General features: G+C 41.0%; 4 protein-coding genes across 11 annotated transcripts in view; 1 reads left to right on the top strand and 3 right to left on the bottom strand.

Annotated features, from left to right (window-relative positions):
• RAB27A (RAB27A, member RAS oncogene family) overlaps window positions 1–9,768 on the bottom strand; it is a 35,076-nt gene extending 25,308 nt beyond the window's left edge. The window contains exons 1-2 of one of the 4 annotated variants that reach the window (XM_062627990.1): window positions 9,750–9,768; window positions 6,904–7,037 (exon numbers count right to left, since the gene is read on the bottom strand). The gene's annotated coding sequence lies outside the window, so the exon portion shown is untranslated. Of the gene's footprint in view, window positions 1–6,903; window positions 7,038–7,660; window positions 7,844–9,110; window positions 9,234–9,749 lie in introns of those variants that run through there. The other 3 variants (XM_062627980.1, XM_062627978.1, XM_062628008.1) reach the window with 3 other exon arrangements.
• LOC134168390 (protein PIGBOS1-like) lies at window positions 9,112–9,826 on the bottom strand. Its single transcript, XM_062628021.1, has one exon. It carries the CDS (start codon window positions 9,558–9,560, stop codon window positions 9,396–9,398), a length of 165 nt encoding a protein of 54 aa, XP_062484005.1. The 5' UTR covers window positions 9,561–9,826; the 3' UTR covers window positions 9,112–9,395.
• A 47-nt stretch (window positions 9,827–9,873) lies between these two features.
• Window positions 9,874–18,779, top strand: PIGB (phosphatidylinositol glycan anchor biosynthesis class B). Its single transcript, XM_062628036.1, has 12 exons — window positions 9,874–9,991; window positions 10,061–10,193; window positions 10,365–10,485; window positions 11,086–11,190; window positions 11,370–11,500; window positions 12,143–12,283; window positions 12,684–12,735; window positions 13,155–13,366; window positions 14,620–14,684; window positions 16,602–16,812; window positions 17,563–17,743; window positions 18,284–18,779. Exons 1-12 carry the CDS (start codon window positions 9,874–9,876, stop codon window positions 18,413–18,415), a joined length of 1,602 nt encoding a protein of 533 aa, XP_062484020.1. The 3' UTR covers window positions 18,416–18,779.
• CCPG1 (cell cycle progression 1) overlaps window positions 18,768–20,868 on the bottom strand; it is a 24,472-nt gene continuing 22,371 nt past the window's right edge. For all 5 annotated transcript variants that reach the window (XM_062627931.1, XM_062627949.1, XM_062627959.1 and 2 more), the window contains one exon: window positions 18,768–19,519. In XM_062627931.1, the coding sequence (XP_062483915.1) occupies window positions 19,339–19,519 (181 nt within the window). In that variant the 3' untranslated portion in view covers window positions 18,768–19,338. The remainder of the gene's footprint in view (window positions 19,520–20,868) is intronic.

The raw sequence follows: 20,868 nt of genomic DNA, 5'->3' as shown, positions 1-20,868 counted from the left end.
CTGGGAGCATCTCAGAAAATACTAGTAAAATTATCACAAACAAGCAGATCTAACTGATTTGTCAGTTCTGTGGAACTACAAGTTTCCTGCCTCCACATCACTTTCTATTCATGTCAGTATAGGCACAGTTTATCCTAAGGGAAAGCTAAGAATGTAGGTGCTTGCTCAGGCTCTGAATGAAAAAGGGAGTGGAGGGGATTAGTTCCTGAACCAGGTTCTCCCTCTCTCTTATTCTAGTTCTGAAATATTAGAAAGAAAATAATAGAAAAAAAATACAGTATCCATATACAATGCATAGACATGGTGAATAAAAAGTTATGTATTTAACATGGCAATAAAATACGTTAGTGTAACAACAAACATGATTATTCATTTTGCCTGAAATGAATAAATTTGATCCTTTTGTGTTAATTATTTGACATGCTACAGCTCTTCTACAAGGCTTATGCTGGTCCCATGTTTTGTAAAACATAAGTGAGTGCCTGCATGAAAAGAGCACCTAGAACAGCAATGCCTGCAGATAGAAGTGTCCCTGCGTTCTGCTAATATGCTGTAGAAGGATGCTAATAATGTGATGTCTCTATCTACAGTCTGAAGAGTTACAAATCTCATTTCAGATCAACGATCTTTATCTATGCATTAAAAGGGTTGATGAGTAAGTGTATTTCTTTAATTAAAAAAAAATGTAGCTTTACAGAAAGTTGTTGCACCAATGTAAAGGAGCACATGCACTATCCTAGAAAGGATTTTCAATGGTTTACAATCCCATAATACTAATACAGTTTTGAAAGTTGTTTTCATATTTTTATTCATGCTTAAGCTTTAGTAATATGCATCTCTTCTTTGCACTACATGATCCAGTATCTCACTGCCAAGTAAAAGACTGCTTTTCAAACATGATCTCAAAAGAGTTACAATTTGGACACAGCTGGGTTTTCTTTCCAGCACAAGATGACCCTGTTCACATCTTCTGTAAACCTACTTACCCAGGCAAGTGGTCCTTCATTCTGCTCATAAGCTGACAACAGCATTTTTTACACATTGCATTTGCTCTCAGGAGGAAAATGGTAAGGGTAGTTATTAGCACTATTTGACAGATACAGAAGTATGCCTCTTATATTATTGTTTGATCTTCCCTGCAATGAAGCATATGAAACCTAACTAACCAACTGTGATGCCTACTTTTCTCCTCTACCATCTCTTAAACCATCAACATCATTACCATCAGAACTCCTTCATTTTCACATTTATTCAGTGACTCCCCACATTAAGTATAACTAACCCAACTGGCTGATCTCATTTCCTTCAGAGTGTGCAAAAGGCATGTATGGGTGGTGATCCTGGAGTACGTTCCCAAAGCAAGTCTTTCAGTTTCACTGGCGCTATTCCACTCCCCGTGTAACTCCCAGTTAAAAAAAAAAAAAAAAAAAAAATCTTACTGCTCCCATTCCTCATTATCCCTCAGGATGTTAGGCTGAAGAAAAATTCCCTAAGGCTCTACACACCACACTGAAGATTATGAATACAATGAGGTCTTCTTGGAGCAAAGCTCCAAATTTGCAATGCAAAAATAAAACAAAGCTGAAATGAGGACATGCCTCTTAGCCTGGTTTCCTAAGGAAACAAAGCTTATTAGAGAGAGGGGGGCAGAGACATACAATTGTTGTCATTTCTGCCTTCTCCCCAGCATGTCTGTTGATCAGTTTTAACACTCCTTCACAAAAGGGGAAGAAGTTCCTGTATGAAGTTCCTATACGCTTTGGTGAAAAATTAGCCGTTGGATAAAGGAGAGAGTCAGAAGCCTGCCTCCACTGAAAGTTGGCTCTTACAGTTCCTCAGGCGTGTAAGAGGCACCCATGAGCTGGCCAATTGTACATGCACTGCTCCAGACTAGCCACAGCACATTCTGTGGCAATCATTCAATTTTACATTTACCTCAGTCTGCATTTAAAGACATTTTCTATTTAAAAGCAAATTAAGTACATTATTATTAAAAATAAAAAATTAACAATAAAAATCAGTTGAGTTTCACTTTATTAACAGTACCAATTTGGAGGGTTTGTGTTTTGTTTTAAAACCTAATAGAAAGCCAAATTCTACTTTTGCAGCACATTCTTTCTATAGGTCTTCCAAAGTCTGCCTTTCAGCTTCTGCTAACACACAGCAGGATCTCAGGCCCTGTCCTGTGCAAACTAACAATTCTAGAAAACTATCAAGTAAAGATTTACAGTCACCTCTTCTACTTCACAACCAAACACCATTAAAAAAACTACTACTTTAATAACACCAACTTACAGCTACATTTATCCAAATTGACATTATGGGAGCTTTGCTATCAAATTCAGTAGAAATAATCAAATTCAGACAGTACTGTCTTCAAACTTGGATGGCACCATCTCTGTAAGGAGATGTCTATCCTGACACCATTCTAATGCAAGAAAGGATATGGAAAAATTAAGTACAGCCAGACAGTTCATGCGCCAGCAGAAAAGACCTGTCAAGTTGAATCACTGTTAGGAGGAGAAAGTCAGTGGAGCATGTGCTGTTACGTGCCCAGGATCTTGAAGTGCTGGGTAAGAAACACTGTGTTGCAAATGGATGATACCAGCAGGGCTAGAACCTAACCCGATACCTGTATTTTGGGTCCCATTCAGTCATGCATAAAGTTTGGAACCAAATGGAGGGTGGATTATGATAAATATTTGCAATTTAAAGAACAACAAAACCCTATCCTAGTTTTTGTTCTAATTCTGAATGGTAGTTAGACTTCAAAGTAGACTTGGAAAGCACCATCCATTGGCGGTAACTATAACAGCAATTCTCATCTTTCATGCAAACATTGCATAAACAGTTTCAGAGCACAGGCAACTCCCACGGCTGCTACCTCTGAGTGATAACCTGAAGTTTTCAAAATGTACCACACTCCATGCTAGTCATGCAATTAGCAACAGGTATTTCCAGGAGGAACGTAATTTTCCTCAGGAGCTACTAATTTGAAACACTACATTAACAAAACTGGCAGACACATACAACAAAACCAGAAATCTTGCATTTTTTTATCATAAAAAGAGATTCAACTTTTCTTTTCCTCCTACGCAACATACATGTTTTATTAGTCCTTATCATTACTTGCAACCTTCAGTCTAGTTCAAATAATCCTGCTCCCCAAGGATGTTATTGAAAGAATTTTCTTCCTTTTCAGTTCACAGAGCAACCTTTTTCCTCATAGCTCTTTGACTGAGCAGCCAAGAGGACTAAATTAAATATCCAACACTTACAGAAATAATGAGATAGGTCCTCCAAGTGAAACTTGGTTGACTTTGAAGAGCACATGCTGCTCACTTTCAGGCCTGCAGAGCAGCACTGCCACTTTGAAATGTTTAAATTAGAAAATGCCTTTAGAACAGTAATACTTCTGTGAGAGCGCCTTCATCGCCTTCTAATGACATATGTATGCTGCCTGGTGGGTTAATATGAACAGAAGTACTATAAAAATCCTTGATCAATTGTTTTCAATTTTGTTTTGTATTCTGTTGTTTCTAATTCAAACCTGAAAGGGGCTCACCTACCTGAAAGCTCACCTACCCCTTCCAAAAACACAAGCTGGTCTAATAAAAGGCATTACTTCTGCCCATAGAACCCACCTTAAGTGAAAGGATTAAAAAAAAACAAACCTGAATTTTGAGCAATGCTTAACTATTTTGCTATTTATTCCTTTATCCTTTTATCACCTTTTCAACCAATAGGTGCACACACAAGCAGTAATATGGCCAGTTGCAAAACTGAAATCAAACTCTGAAGTTAATCTGGAATCACCTACTTGATTTGTGCAGCAGCTGTCCTTATACCCATCGGGCGTTTTATTTGCATATAAAATATTTCAACTTGGGTACAATCCTTACAGTCTGTTCATTCACAGAACTCTTTCACACAAAAATCACTGCAGAAGCATAGAATTATTTTCAAAATACTTTACAAGAGCTCACAAATTTAACTTTTAATTCAAAAACACTGCTCATATATCTACCAACTCCTTTTTTTCAACTGAAAACCACAGAAACTGTACTCCTCCTCCTAAGCTTCTATCTTCATTGCTTTCTGCCACTCTTCTACCTTACTTCCAGCCATCACCTTCCAGAAGTGCCTTTATCTAATATGTTTTTTTTTTACCAATTTCTCATCACTAAAAGTATCAGACAGAGAAAGGGAACAGCAATGGGAAATGGGTTTGCTAACTCAGGAAAATAACACTGTATTGGTTTACACTTTTATATTATCTTCAGAGCCATAAAATCAAGGATATTTGCCTTTTCTTTTTCCCCTGCAGGAGTTTTAAATAACTGAAGAACTTGTCATGTCAACTCCAAAGTGTTGGCCAGTACGTGAAAAGGATTCCAACACCCAGTACCCAAAACTATCATATATACATCACAGTATTTTCAACCCATTGAAGCCACAACATCATCACAGGAAAAAATGCTGGTTATATATCATATTTTAATCTATATTGCATAAATTAATCTTCAAAGCTTACTAGACTGGAAACTAAATCACAGATGTTGAGACTACTAATTACAATCATAAAATCATAGACTAGTTAGGGCTGGAAAGGACCTTAAGATCATCAAGTTCCAAGCCCCCTGCCATGGGCAGAGACATGTCATCCTAGACCATGTCACCCAAGGCTCTGACCAACCTGGCCTTCAAGACTGCCAGGGATGAAGCATTCACAACTTCCCTGGGCAGCCATTCCAGTGCCTCACCACCCTCACAGTAAAGAACTTCCTCCTTACATCCAATCTAAACTTCCCCTGCTGAAGTTTGAACCTGTTACCCCTTGTCCTGTCACTATAGTCCCTAATGAAGAGTCCATCCCCAGCATCCCTATAGCCCCCCTTCAGATACTGGAAGGCTTCTAGGAGGTCTCCACGCAGCCTTCTCTTCTCCAGGCTGAACAGCCCCAACTTTCTCAGCCTATCTTCATACGGGAGGTGCTCCAGTCCCCTGATCATCCTCATGGATCTCCTCTGGACTTGTTCCGACAGTTCCATGTCCTTTCTATGTTGAGGACACCAGAACTGTGCACAATACTCCAAGTGAGGTCTCACGAGAGGAGAGCAGAGGGGCAGGATCAATAATCAAAAGTAAGTTCTGCTGTATTATGTGTGAAAACAAAACAATATAAAGGATGTTACAGGAAAGAAAGCAGGGGCTAGAATTTCTCATTCACTATAGTTTTACCTCCACTGGAGATAAAAGGATATGATCTCAGCTAATTTAGCATGGTTCAAGTTAGCCCTGATTCCTAACAGGGATGCAGTTTTCAGACTAAGACCAAAAAGAAAATGATGCTGTTCCCAGAGGAAGACTGGGGGGAAGGGGGGGAGGGGATGGAGGGAGGGAAGGGAGGAGGGGAAGAAAAGAAAAACAAAGGGTTTCTGCTATAAAAAGCTGCCTTTGGGTTAAGTACTTGCTAAACCACACTGTATTTCGACAACATGCCATGTGTGAAGTCAGTTCTGTAAACATGTCTGTATTTCCACCATGAGTGGCATCGGCAAGACATGAGGAGCGAAAGCAAGTCCTTGAGCACTCAACATGCCCAGCCCAGCAAGTGCTTACCTATCAATATGTAATCTTTTGAAATTACTGAAGAACAAAGTTGACTATCTGCAGGACCTGATCACATGTGCAGTTGAGTACAGTAACACAGCTTTACTACAGAAAAACATATCTGATGATTAACTATTTAAATCATAAGTTTAATACATTTTAAATGCACTTTTTTATAATTATTTGCTGAGACATTAACAGGGGAGAGTTGTCATTCTTTATATTCCATCTCTAGTGCCAGTGTTGCCTATTTCTAAATCCAATCTTTACTAGCCCTCTGCTGACTAAGACTGTGCTTAGTAAAGGCGTTGACCTGCAAGCTCAGGGTTATGCTGAAAACTGAAAGACTCACCAATGGTCATTATGCTAGCACAGCAGGTACCTGGCAGAACAACCAAGAATCCAAAGAAGACACAAAGAGATTACTGCTCATAATACTTATTTCTGTAAATGCCAAAAGCTACTTGAAGATTTTTTTGTCTGACCAATCTTCTCTTTGAAAGAAAAGGAAATGTGTAGTCAAGTGATAAAACAATGTGTTCCCATGTTTAACGATAGTCATGAAAACAAACTTACAGTCTGGTTTTCAATATCTGGTTGCAGATGAGAAATTTTATTAGCTGCAAAAACAACAGTGTAAGTTGTAGCATATTCTCCCCACCCAGAGCTCCTTTGTTAAAGAGATTAAGCAGACATAAAACTAGAACCCTGAACTAGAAACACAGGAACACGTTGTTCTTTTTTCCATCCTTTTAACCATGCTTTTGAGACATCCATTTAGCATCACAAATACTATTCCTACAATTATGCATCAGCATTTGAAATGCATATTGTATTCTATGCCTTTCCCTGGCTGGAAAATACTTGAAACAGTCACATAGAACAGCAGTCTATGAAAAGAAGGGCTGAGAAGACAAGTCTATGTAAGAATAAACTTCCAGGAAAAGGCAGGCAGAATAGACCGAGTAGTGCCACTAACGCATTTTATGTGTGGAAATCAATAAACATTTTCTAGAGTTTCAGCAAAAACTCTAAGTATAGAGAAAAATCAGCTTGTCAGTAACACCTAGCAGAACTCCTATATCCAAACATGTGTATGTGTTATCCTGATGAAAAACTCATAAGCACTAATCATTAGGGAAAGTGTTTGAGGAGTCACAGGATCAGAAAGCTCAAAATACATCTGATGCATCTCTAAGGAGAGATAAAAATTGAAGTTGGGTGATCCTTCATGCTTTGCTAGCACCATTAAAAATACCACTTACATATTAATATAATGTAGTTACTTACAGGGCTAGAAGAAACAAGACGTATTTCTGATGAATTTAGCTTTCTTTAGATCCAAGATCATCAAAGCGTTACTTTATCCCAAGCACTGCAACTCAGGCTGAAGAGACGTCCTGAACCCTCTCAGCAAGCAGACTCTGTCAGACAAAACATGCAGTGTTCAGAAAGAAGCAACAGATCTGCTGACACTCAAATACAAGCTTTAAGCTCTGGGTAAACACATAAAATACACTTGCACAGCTCCCTTAGCAATTCAGCTTTTTAAAAGGCTTTGTTGGTTTTTAAATCAGACCTGCTATCCACTTTTTTACATCAGAAATGCACGTCTCGAGCCGTGGGAAACTTGCAGGTGCCACAGCTGCTACCTGCGGCGGCCTCAGAGGGGTTCTTGGTGCACCCGTGCTCATGGCAGCAGTTGCCAAGTTAAGCACTCGCACGGGCAGCCGAAAGGCGAGGCTTAAGACTTCTTCCCCTAATATCACAAACGAGGGCCCACTGTTCCAACCCCCACGCCGCTGGTTCCCACTGCCGCCGGACCCTGCCACACTGTCCCGCTCCCCACGCCCTGCAGTGCCGGGAAACCCCCTTTTCCCCCAGCATTTCGGGTTTCCTACCCGAGCCACTTATCCCGACATTATTAACCCGTTTCGCAGCGATGTTTCTCTGAAGCCACCCCCAACCCGCGCCTCCTGCAGCGGCCCCCACGGAGGGTGACTGGGCGGCGAGACCCTGCGCTCCGCTCCGCTCGCCGCCCTCCTACCTGATCCCCTGGCCGGGCACCAGGGCTGCGCAGCGCCGCGTCCCACCGCACCTGCCCTTTTTTGGGCTGCAAGCGTGACTTTTCCGTCAAGGCAACATCACTTCCCGTGAGGCCCAGGGCGAGCACGGCCCCTCCCGGCCGCGGGCAGCTCCGGCAGCACCGCCCCGGCCCGGCCCCTCCGCCCCGAGGAAGCGGAGCGAGCTACCTCTGAGCGTCAAGGCCGGCTCTGCACGCCGCTTGCCTTGCGCCAAGGCCGGTTTACGTTAAGGAGGCTGCTCGCCAGCCGCACTCCCCCCGCTTTTCTGAAAGGTCAAGCGCCGCTAATAAAAACTCAGGAGGAAAAGCAGGTTTAGAAAGGAAAACGGGAGCTGCCAGGCTCCCGTCCCTCACCGTGGATCCAGCGAGTTCTTCCTGCCACCTGCTGGCTGCCTGCCCTCGGAAGAGGAAAGCGCCTCCTCGACTCCATTAACACACTTTACATCCGGCAGTCTCCAGAACCCGGCAAGCAGAGCCTGCAGCTCGCTGCAGCAGTAACCCTTTCTGTCTGCAGCAGTTCGGGCATCCCGCTTGTTGAGACTTTTCAAAATCAACTGCCATCCAGCAATTACGGTTACAAAGAAAGTGCCTCCTGCGCTTCGGTTACACCTTCTTTAAAACAGCCTTCTCAATACGTACTGGTCTGGTAAACAGAGGAAGCTGCTGGAGTCACCACTGCAGTTGTGTGTTTCCATTCATCACAGACTTCTGACATTTCCTTGTGTCCAAACAGGATTTATCACACACTCAACTGTACCTCCCAGTCCACCTTCTGCTGCTGCCCTCTCACCTCAGCTTCTGTAAAGTCTGCCTACAGCTGTTGCATCTTTCCTGGCTTTAAATGAAAGCACATCCTGGACAGGATTTCTTACCTCATGCTGCCCAAAACAAGATTCTGTGTTAAAAACCATAATCTAAGAGAAGTTCCTCCCAAGATCGGCAGTTTGTTTCTTTTTAGATAGACTATAAAATCTTCTCATATCTACTGATCTCAGTAGTCTGAGTTGCAGATTCTGTTGTCAGACTGATCCAAACCTATTGCAAGATGAGCAGTGTCCTACTGAGCTACACGCCGAAATACCTCTCCACGAGCAACCTTTCAGGCAACCTTAGCTACAAAATAGCCACCCTAACCTCATTCTGTCAGAAATGAAAGATACGTGCGTGGTACATGTGCGTATGTGCGTGTGTACAGGTACCACCTAAAGACACCAAAGCTGGGTGCAGTTCCTTCTTCAGTCACAACTGCATTTTCAAAGGAGATGAAGTATTAAGAACTGAAACTGTGACAAGGAGGTAAATCATTTGGAGGATCAGATCAGAGGCAATCCCAGAACCCCGTGAAGTGTAACTGAACAACAGTTTCTTTTTCCAGTTCCCCGGCGGTTATTTAAACTTAGACGTGAAGACATACCTTTGAACACTCAGAATTTTATGTGTATTTCGACATTCACGTCCCTATAGACTGGTACCAAACGCACACGTACGCAGCGACACATTCAAAGGGCGGATCGCCTCAGAGCGGGGCCGAGCCCGGAGGAAGCCGCCCGCAGCAGCAGGGCCGCTCCCCTGCAGGCGACGAACACTCCCAGTTGCTGGGGGGCGTGGGCGCCATTTCCTTCAGCGGGAGGCGCGGGCCTGCGCTGGAGGCGGTACCGGGGAGCGGCGCCAGGGCAGCGGCACGGCTCACACGAGTCCCTCAGGGCCTCTTCTCCGGCGCGGCGACCGCCGGCGACCCCGCAGTGCCGTCAGGGGACTGCTCCGGCCCGGACGGCTGGAAGATGGGCCGGTAGATGTAGAGCCCGCTGACCACGCCGAGAGCCACGGCCAGGGCCACCTGCGGCAGCGGCAGACGGCCCCACATGCCGCCAGGCGGCGCTGAGGCATCCACACACGCGCGCGCGACGCCTCTCCGGGCCCTTCGCCCCCAGGCGGAGACAGGCGAGGCGAGAAGCGAGGCGGGAAGCGCGGCAGGGAGCGCGGCGAGCCCCGGCCCGGTAGCGCTTCGGTCCACGGCCCCAAGCAGCGGCGTGGCAGCCCCGGCGCCCCTCACCTGGAGGCAAGGAGAGCACAGAGCCGAGGCCTCCCGCTCGCTAGAGTGACCGGAAGGAAGTGGCGGCGGTGCGGAGGCGGTGCGGAGGCGGTGCATGCGCAGCTGCCGCAGCCCCGCTCCGCCCATGGCTGCTGCTGGCGGGCTGCTGGACCGGGCACGGCGGAAGGAAGCGGTGCGGCTCCGCAAGCGGCGGTCGGTGCTGTACAGCGACCCCGGCGCAGCCGCCGGGCGGCCGGGAGCAGGTAAGCGGGGCGAGGCGGCGGAGCGGTGGCCCCAGCGGGACCCGTGACTGACAGCCTTTCCCCTTGCAGGCGCTGCGGGCGGGCCGGCGCGGCTGCTGGCTCTCGCGGTGGCGCTGCGGACGCTCAACTGCTTCCTTGTGCAGACCAGCTTCGTTCCGGACGAGTACTGGCAGGCGCTGGAGGTGGCGCATCGCGTGGTCTTCAAATATCCTTCCCCGCTCCCCGCTCCTCACACCGCCTGTGCGCGGCAGGAGCGCTTGGGACCCCGCAGCTCTGAGGCACAGAGGTAGACGCCTCCACCCGGGAAGGTCTGAGAATAGCGCTGCTCGAATGAAGCTTAACTGGAGTTGTGCGTGTCTGTCCTTAACATTAACAATTATGGCCACCTCACTTGGGAATGGGCACATGGCTTAAGGAGCTACTCGTACCCACTTATCTTTGCAGGCATCTACAAAGCTTTGCAGCTGCTGGCTCGCGATGATGTTCAGCTGCTGGTGAGTGCATCTGCTACTGAAATTAAATTTAAAAGCATTGCATTTAAAATTCAGTGTGTGTTTATCATTGCCCAGGTAAAAGACAAAGCCTTGAATCCGGCAGTTAGAGATGTCTGAGCACAGAGACCTCACAGAAGCATTACATATGAGTAAACAACGCTTTCATAGGTCTCCCATCACAGCAGTCATGCCTGTGACTGCAGAGCATCATTCTTGGTCTCCATCTCTCCCTGAATTTCATACTGATACTGTTTGTCACTGCATCATAATTAGTGGTTCAGTTTTCTGAAGTGTTTAATAATACATATTTCTACTAAGCTCACTAAAAACAGCCCCTTTTGATTACATTAGAGATAAATGGCAAAAATTTTTATTTCTAATTTCTAAACACTTTCAGTTGAACTGTACCTTTGTTTTAGCAGAAATGCTACTCTAACCAAAGGATCTTACTATTAAAATAAATGGGAAAAAGCTATAGTGAATATTCACTGATTGACCATTTTCATATCTGAACAGTCAGTCACTAATTCAGTAGCCCTCTCTTCAGACTTGGAAGTGAACAGGTTTTTTGCAAGTGAAACTTTCTCTCTGCTGACACAGATCTGGGTCCCTCGACTTGCACAGGCAGTGCTGGCAGCTTTTGCTGATGTGAAGCTTTACTCACTAGCACGACACCTTGAAAATGCAGAAACAGCCAAGTGGGTGGTGAGTCTCAGCTTTTAAAAACAATTATGCATGTTAATAAACACTGTTTGCTGCAGTGTGAACAACAGCAAAATGACAGTCATTTATCATTATCTCCAGAACAAGCATTATCACCTTCATTTAAACAACAGTATTTAACTTTTCTCCCTGTGCATAAGTTTCTTCATCATTATTTTCAGTACTTCTGCCAGCTGTGTTCCTGGTTTACATGGTATTCCTGTACCAGAACTCTAACAAACACCATGGAAACTCTTCTTACCATTTTTGCACTTTCATACTATCCAATAAGAGGTTCGAAGATGGGGAGCAGGTGAGCAGCTTTCTACTAACAGTACTGATAATTTTTTTGGCTTGGAATAACACTAATCTACTGACACTGTTTAAAATGCCAACTTTTATCTTAAAATGTAAGGCAATCAAAATCACCTGATTCCTGTAGCAAGAGCTCTAGATCACTGGGGGGAAGAGCAGTTGTATTTCCTCTAAATTGAATCCATGATAGAGCTGGTATTTAAAATAACTATTATCCAGTTCCCTTGTGCAAATTACTACTTTATGGAAAACTTTAAAGTGGACTTTAAAGGATTGGAATTTGTGGTAACTCAGGAAAAGATAGCTAGAGCTTGCTTGGGTTCAGATACAGGTGAATTCATAGCGATTACTTTCCTTACCAGCTATCTATTTTAAGCAAGTATGTGCTTCTAGTTAGCAAATCCACTGCAAATAAAGCAGTTATGTAGTTGGAAGCCTTCCAAGGAAAAGTTATCTTTTTTTCTCTTGTATCTGCAAGATACAAGAGTATTTGCACTGAGAGAATCAAGAGGTATTTGCAGCATGAAAAACTTTGGTCAGAGACATGATGATATTTAAATTGTTGAGACTTCACCGTCTGTAAAAAAACTGACCAAGTCTTTTGGTAAAGGTATGTTTTTCTTATGTTCCCTCATTCTAGCTGCAAATATTTAGCTTTGATAGCACTTGCAATTATTATTCGTCCCACTGCTGTTATCCCGTGGATACCTTTGGTCTTCAGTCATTTTTTGCAAGAACAGAGGAAAGCAGACTTTATCCTACACAGCTGCATTCCAGTAGGGTAAGTTCTTTCTGAATTTAAACTTGGACTGTGCACAGCTGTATTTTAAGACTAATTTCACTACTGCAAAGGCAGACAACCCAAAAAATCTGATTCAATAAACAAGGACAAAAATAGGATCCTTTGCAAAAGCTGAAAGAAGGAGCACGCTTCCTTTCAATTAATGTATACGTTGCAAAACAGCACTAGAAGAGATTTCATGAGGGCAAGCCACGAACACCATTCCAGCTTTATCTGGGATTGTGCCAAGGATACCAGGTGATGGCCAGTGGCCACAAGTATAGATAATCACAAAAAGGATTAGGAATCAGGGAGTTTTGACAGCTATTTGGAGAAGCGTAGAATCTGGTGCAAAAGCAATCCAACCAATATCAGTGCAACCAACTTTCCATTTTTGCAGATTGGTCACAATAGGAACCTCTTTAATAATTGACCGTGTGTTTTTTGGTGAGGTAAGTTGTTTTAAATTTGATTTACACGGAGAAGGTTGGGTTTTAGCATTTTAACACAGGCAGATTTTTCAGACTTCTCTAACTTCTGTGAATATTTGGCCTATCGCCTCTAAATACATCTTAAGCCATAAACCTCCTTAAACACTGACTATTCAGCTATTTTAAATGATGGACTGTTACTTAAAGTTGGTATATGCTCAGCTCTCAATAAATCAACAGTTACCCACAAATTACAAAACTTACACATGCCTGTGTTTAACTGCTAAATGTAGAAAATCTGTGTGACAAGTCCTAGTAGAAAGTAAGTATGAATGAAAATACTGTATCATTTAAGGCCAGTGATAACTGTAATTCAGTTTAGCTGCTGGTTTTCATTCTGGATTTGTATTTAACTTCTCCCCTTCCCCCAAATCTCCCAGTGGGTACTGGTTCAGCTGAACTTCTTGAAATTCAACGTGCTGCAAAATTTTGGAACATTTTATGGATCTCATCCTTGGCACTGGTACTTCACTCAGGGACTACCAGTCATCTTGGGTACCCATCTGCCTTTTTTTATTCATGGCTGTGTGTTGGCACCAAAAAGGTATCGCATCTTCCTAGTGGCAGTGATTTGGACAGTGTTGGTGTACAGGTAATTTCTCCTAAATCTAACTACTGTCTTTCACTGGTTGTGTTCTTTTCAAAGCTAATGTCACCCCTAGAACACAAAAAGCACGGCATTCAGGTTAAGTGATAGAAATCTTTGAACTATTCAAACACTCCAAGAAATGCAGCCAGTTATTCAATAGTGTCTAGAATTTTACGTAATCCTATTTCTTGTATTGCTACCAAGCATGCATTTTTAGAATTGATTAGACCCTTACAGAATCAAGTACTTCTGCATCAGATACAATGGAGGGGGGGGACACACGACCCAAACCCTAACAAACACAACCAAACACTTAACAGGTGTTTAAGCAATAATAGAACTAGTTAGAAAACTGTATTTACTAGATAACTATATATTTACTGTTAACAAAAATACCATTGCATTTGGTTCTTTAATACTTCCCCAGTAAGATGACGTGTTCTTAGGCCTCTAAAACTTACTCTATTCACAAGTCTACACACAGCTGCTAAAATCTGTCATACGACTGACTGTACGTCTCATTTCAAGGTGAGAAGTACAGAAAAGGTAAACTGTTTCTAAGCATCTGAATTAAATGAGAGACACTAAGACAAGAAAAGATACAGCAAATTAGTAAATACCAAATAATACAAAGTGATAAATGATATTAGATTACATATTAGCAGAATACAGCAAAACAGTAGGAAGGCCGCAAATGCCATCTCTTCTTACTGTCTGACTCGGAACTGGGTGTAGCTGTATTGGATTTAGGCCTTTTTTACTCCCTCAGTTTTACAAGAACCTGTTCAGTTACCTGACATGAGTCTTGCAGTAATCCCCAAAGTATCTCCTAAATTGGCTTGGGAAATTGTGTCAAGTTGTATTAGCAGAGGTGAATTTTACTTTGTTAGATATGTGTACTTGAATCTTAGCTTCTCACCCACACTTTTTATTGTGTTTTATTACAGAAAGCAAATTGGTGAAGTGCTAGCTAAGTTGCATCTTGCAGTCATAGATTCAGCCCACTTAATTGCTAGAGTAGTAGCCAGGTAATTTTATTAGTGCTTGGTTTAAAGTAACACTTTAACTGAATGTACTCATTATGTTCTTAAAAAGTGACAATTTGGATTTTTACTATAAACTGCTGCCATACCAAAAGCTTTTTAGTACATGCAGGTGCTTTTTCATCAAGCCCTCCATGCTCTAAAAAACACATTTTGTCAACAGAACTGATGCATGTAACTTTCTCACTGTAGTGTTGGTATGTTTTATTACAGCACACTGAGCCACAAAGAATTCAGGTTCATCTACCCAGTACTGCCATTTTGCATATTTTTTTGTGGTAAGCATCCTTTCAAATATCTTGCAACCTTCCCTGTATAGAATTTTTACCTAAAGAGAGACCATTAATAGTCAATGTAGGTATTTGACAAAGGATTCTTAAAACTAGCCCAACCTTTTCTTACAGCTAGGAAAAGAAAGTTAAAAAAAATTAGGAACAGTGTGACAGAAGCACAGATGGAGAATCCTTAGCACGGATAAAATAATACAGAAATTGCCACAGTGACTTCTAACTTTGTAGCAATTACACCCTCGCAGTGAATTTTGTTGCCTGTCTCCTTTGTAGTATTTTTCCACCCAAGTCTCTCAAATATGCTCAACAAATGCCTTTGAGTATTGATTAAAACCAAGTATTCAAAACTTAAAATTATCACTGATAGATCCAGATGTGTTAGTAGATGGTGCCAGAAGTATTTTATATTTAAGAAAACTAGGTATTAACTACAGTAATGTATCTGTAGGAAAAGTAAAGACGTAAAGTCTAGGATGCTGAAAAGTTACAAAGGAAAGATTAAAACTTCTGAAACGTGAAGCTGCATTGCTGTAGTTTAAATACAAGTTCAAAACAGATGAACCAATGAAATCTGTAGTTTTCTTTAACCTGCTTGGCTAGTCTAAACAAAAGTAAATCTTACTTCAATAATCCTGCTCTCTGATGAGCTCAGATACATAATATGTCTTGGCTTAGTTCAAGAGCAGATTTAAGATGAACCATTTCTACCTCACATGCGGAAAAAATTCCAATCAGACCACTATTGTTTGTTAATATCCCTCAACTTTCATGTCTATAAGGCACTGATCTGCACAATTTCTCAAGAGCTAATTAATCACATTTGGATCCTGTAGTAAAGAAAAAAATAACTAAAGTTATTTCTGGTAACTCAGTGGTTACAAAGCAGTCTTTAAACTGCTCAAAACATTATAAATAAAAGCAGGAAAAAAAAACACACATGAATTTTGGAGTCTTTTCCAAGCACAATTAAATTAAGAGTGTTTCACAGAAGTAGTAAAAAAACTGCCTATAATACAATATTTCCACTTGAGCTTAAATCACAGACTAAATAGGGGACTTTGTTTTCACCTGAGATTAAGATCTGCAATTTGTCAGAACAGACCAGCTGAAGGCTAACTTAACTTATTTGTTACTGCCTTCTGAAACAGGCCTATTCTAACTTGTTTCTGTGATTCATTAAAGGTGGTCACGGGGCTAGGCTGCATACAATATTTTTATCTCCTAATACTGACAAGCACATGACTTGATGAGTGTTTCCACACTGGCTGCAACATGAAGCTGCCTTCTGTGCCAGATTCATCTAAGTTGTGGTTGTGAAAAACAGGTTTATACAGCTATCTCCCACCAGAAGAAATGTCTCACCCTGGTATTGGCTCCTTCAAGAAAAGTGGGGAGGAAAGGGCAGGGATGAAAGATGGGAAAAGATAGAGGGGTAAGCTTTTCCAAGGATAGTAGCCTAAAACCAAGTAACAAAGGAAGACCACCACAGCCATACCAAAGCACGTGTAGTTGCCATTTATTCTGGCTCTACTTGGACAAGAGTGAATCAGAACACATCAATAAGTCAACACATATCATTCATCCAAACTACTGAATGGACTATTTTTCCCTACAAGAAATTTAAGCTCTAAAGAGACAAAGCACTGGCTTTGAGATCATACTTCTGTACTTCAAAAAACAGGTATGGGCTTAACATTTACACTGTTAAATACAGTAGTTAATAAAGGCAAAGTCTAACCTTTGAATTCCCATTCAAAGAGCAAAGACCAAGAACACTATTAAATTACCTCAAAGCAAGGTATTTTGTTACCAACCAAGTAATGGGGTTTTAATAAGTTATGATACTTTCAAAAATATTGTGTGGAACTGCCTTTCTTTCTAAAACCTTCTCAAATGTTTCTATAGGATATTCCTTGAAACACTTGAAAGCATGGAAGAAATCTGCAGCAAGTTTCCTGCTTTTATCAAACTTAGTCCCAGCCCTGTACACAGGCTTGATTCACCAGCGAGGCCCTCTTGATGTTATGAGCCACATACAGCAACTTTGTAATAACTCTTACCAGTCCCAAGCTTTTGTCTTCTTCATGATGCCGTGCCACTCTACTCCATTTTACAGGTATTAAAATAGTTAACGGTGTACTATATTAAAATCCATACATTTAAGCAGAAATTTAGGTGGGGCTTTTTCCTAAGGATAGACCTATACAGGAAGTTTTAATTTTTCATACAGCTAATATAGAATGAATAGGGGAAATAGGCCAAATGCTTATACCACAGAATAAAATTTAATATCTAAGCTTTATTCAGCTTTTGTAAAATAGCTTTGTATGAGGATATACAGTTAGTCTTATGACTTCTGAAAGTAATTCATAACTTCTTCATTTATCTGTAGCAAAGCTAAAGAGTAATTGTCAGAATCAGTCTGTTAATTTTAACTTTACTTCTGCTGCTAGAGAGTAATGTAATTACAACATGCAATGACCAAGGTCATTATTCCAAAAAGTTTGTAATAGATCTTGGCAAGTAAACAAATGTTAAAGCAGATACAAACAGTGAAGTTGGTTGGAAAAGTACCTTTTCGAGAAACTGATGTTATGCAGATGGTATTTTTATTAAGATAAATCTGCTTTCTGTGAACTTCTAATAACATAGTCACAACAGTTTGGACGTGAATCCACTTGTTCTACTTTTGCTTTCGTATGAAGTACAGAGGGAAGAAAATGGGACTCGGGGGTAAAAAAAAAACAAAAACAAAACTAAGTATTTGATTTTGGCTTTGACTGAGGTATCTTTAAGTGATGAGTCACTTCAAATCTTAGATACTGGTCAGTTTATTCCAAAATGTTTGTTTTGTTTGTCTCTCTAGTCATGTTCACTGTCCTCTAAAAATGAGATTCCTTCAGTGTCCCCCAGACCTAACTGGAAATGAGAGCTATATTGATGAAGCAGATGTATTTTACTCTGATCCACTTGGTTGGCTTAATAAGGAGTTTTACAATGATACGTTATTGCCCAGTCACTTGATCTTCTTCAGTGTGCTAGAACAGGTATGCAAACTGCAAAATCAAACAAACTAGTTTTAAGGTGAAGATACAAAATAAATTAAGGAGGAGTTATAGTTTGGAAATTGCTGTCCACAACTTTTTATAACAGCTTAAATTAAAACTAAACCATCTAGTCTGTAATACAGATACCATTCCAGCGATATATATACTTCACATTCGTGTATGCAATCTCCTCTGTGCTGTGTCTAGATGCCATAATGTTTTACAGAATTCTTCTCAAGTCATATTAAACCAAATATGCAGTCTGTTCCCAGAACCATGCACTTTTAAGAAAGCAACAGTGGCAAGCAAAAATGCCTGCAGTTAGACTACCTTTTCGCCTCAGTTCAATGGTGTCTAAATTTCCACACTGGATAGGATCAATCAGGATTGGTACCTCTTTTTTCTAGTAGTCTTTCTTAAAATAAAGATAAAACTTCCAGGGGACAGTTGAATTGATAATTTCAGAGGAGTCTGGAATACTATTCTGATGCTTCCAGCTGTGCCTTCTGACTGTGGAAACCAATGTGTGTTCATTTACAGGAAATATCATCATTTCTAGCTTTAAAGGGCTATGAGAAAACAGCCACTGTCTTTCACACTCACATTCCTCAAGGACGAACTGGAAGCCACATCTACATCTACAGGAAAAATACTGAAGTGAATCACACCTGAAGATCTGTTTCTAGACTTAAGACCAAATGAGATCAGTTTTGTGTAGCAGTACTATGCTTAGAAGATGTTGTACTTCAGAACAGAGAGCGTAGTTGAGTCTGAAACTGGGTAAGTCAAATGGGGAAGTCTGATCAGGCAGCCATTGCCTGTCCGGAAACACATAAACGTGTTCTTGAAGGCAACTACAGTAGTAGTGTGGCAGGGTGGGGCTACTGACCTACATTATAACACTGGAAAACATTAGGAAGACCGAAGTTGCCATATGACTATTCAAGCAATAAAAAAATCAGACAAGACTGGACCATTTTTATAGCACTGTACAGCTATGCTAGGTTGTTTTATAAATAAACACTTCTACCCACAATGTCTCTTTATTTTGTTCTACAATATGCAGATAGGCAAGACATTTCAAGTGCTTAAATCAGCAAGCTGATTAGGATGCAGCAGAGCAAATTCTTCACAATTCAACAGGCTCTTGAACACCCCCCCCAAAGACAAGAAGCAAGTGTAAGATTACAAAACACTAACAAATACATTACCATAATGTAGCCATAATGAAGACCTATTTTTTGAAGGATGAGATGAAGTTAGTATATCAAACATTGGAGTTAATTATTGGTACATTATGCATGACTCAAGCTTGAACTACACTAATGGAATGCAATTAAGCGTATTTTTCACACACAAGTCACTGCATGCCTAACTTCTGGAACAATACTGCTGGCACCCAACTATCGCTTCCAAAGAACAGTTAAAGCAACAGTACAGAATATGCAAACTGGAAAGCTTGACTTCAGCCTTTTAACAAAAATTTGTAAAAATCAAATTATTTAGAGAAAAGAACTTGCATCTTGCTGCTTTGTTGAAAACAATTAGTTTCTGGAGAGGATGTGAATTCTGATTTCATTTTTACCATAAATTACTCAGTATTTGGGATCAAAGGGTAATTGCCCCAATTCTATTTCAAGATTTGCCATGTGTCTTCCATTAGTGCGACCATGTTTTTGCCATTTACCTTCTCTTTTATTACGGTGGTGGTACTTCTGAGCTTGTTTTTCATGTCTGGAATTTTCAGTTTGTGTATAAGAAGGCCTTTTAGGTCGACTGCAAGGAGTAAACAAAAGCTTATTACCAGTCTTACAAAAGGCATCTCTAAAAGCATTTTCAAACACAGTTACATTGTGAAGAACAGCTTTTAACATGCTGAGTATGACTGAAAACCCCCTAAAATTAGTATCAAAGTAGTCCTTTCTCTTGTAAGCAAAACGGGGGGTGGGGGTGGTATTTGTTTGTTGAAATCATCAATAAGGTGGTAATTTAAAAGAAATCCTTTCTTGAAAGAAAAATGCTTTGCAGCTGCTTGCCCAAAGTTCTTTTTAGAATAAAGCCAGGTAAGCAGCTGTTTGATTACCCCTTCTGTGATGCTTGAGTAAGGTCTTAATCTGTTTTTCAGTTGCTCTATTCTATTCTGCTCTATAAAAATAATGAAAAACTTCACAAACCCTCAGGGAAGCATGCTTTATGCACCATGGGCCCTTCAGGGATTTTCATATACAATAACTACATTTATGCAGAGAGAGGGGGCACTGACAAAATACTGATGCTCACTGTTGCAGTTTTTGATGTAAACAGTGCAATTATACTACATGCTGTTACCATATGACCAGTATCTCTAGCCTTCTGCTAAACTAAATCAAGACTATTTTCATCCTCAGTATCACACAAACATCTGTATAATGCTATAAGGAAATGAGTAAGTTCTGTTTTTCTGCAAACTGAATTAAAATGCTTAAAATTTAAGTATTAATTAAAAACAAAGTTCATTTTAGTGATAAAATATTCAGACTATAAATAAAAACAAAACTTACACCATATGTTTGCCAAAACCGCATATTAAAAAGGCTATTTGGTAGCTGATATTAGGAGTATCATCCTCATGGTTGAACTTTTGACAAGTACTACCTGACAATCACTTAATAACCCCAAAGTGGCTAAATGTTCATTTTATGCTGCAATAAACACATGAAGTAATAAGTCCAGAAGAGAAACCTGACTCAGGAGCTGCACCTCGATCTAAATACTAAATACGCTTTGCACTGAATGCCAGCACAGGGAAAAGTCCTATTATGTCTACAAGGACAACTTCTTGTGTATTATACATTAGTTACCTGATCAGAATAAACAGTAGCACAAGAGACTATATAGCCAATTTTGTAATAGCAATGATATTAAAAGCCACATAAAACATACGCAGGTGTTCCAGAAAGAGCAAGTTCTACACAGTATGCGTGCTTAATTTTCTTTCAGCAAAGTCGATGCAGTAGAAAGAGTCTACCACATCTAGCTCCATTGGGCCAGTCAGGCAGCACATCACAACTGCTCTGTAGAAGCCCTGAGAATACCATTAAATACGGCAAAGTAATGTAGGAACCAATTCATGCAAGGACCTTTGT

The sequence above is a fragment of the Pezoporus occidentalis genome, unplaced genomic scaffold, assembly GCF_034315485.1.
Source record: "Pezoporus occidentalis ecotype Australia unplaced genomic scaffold, CSIRO_AGI_Poc_V1 ctg11, whole genome shotgun sequence".
NCBI classification, from domain to species: domain Eukaryota; kingdom Metazoa; phylum Chordata; class Aves; order Psittaciformes; family Psittacidae; genus Pezoporus; species Pezoporus occidentalis.
The sequence above is the reverse complement of the archived record's forward strand: the minus strand, read 5'-3'. Positions and strand labels throughout refer to the sequence as shown.

Bases quoted from the DNA above. Each gene is read 5' to 3' on its own strand.
- LOC134168390 (XM_062628021.1), bottom strand. From the start codon at position 9,560: ATGTGGGGCCGTCTGCCGCTGCCGCAGGTGGCCCTGGCCGTGGCTCTC.
- PIGB (XM_062628036.1), top strand. From the start codon at position 9,874: ATGGCTGCTGCTGGCGGGCTGCTGGACCGGGCACGGCGGAAGGAAGCG. The intron at 11,501-12,142 runs GTGAGCAGCTTT...CCCTCATTCTAG, and splicing joins GGTTCGAAGATGGGGAGCAG to CTGCAAATATTTAGCTTTGA. The intron at 12,736-13,154 runs GTAAGTTGTTTT...CAAATCTCCCAG, and splicing joins ACCGTGTGTTTTTTGGTGAG to TGGGTACTGGTTCAGCTGAA.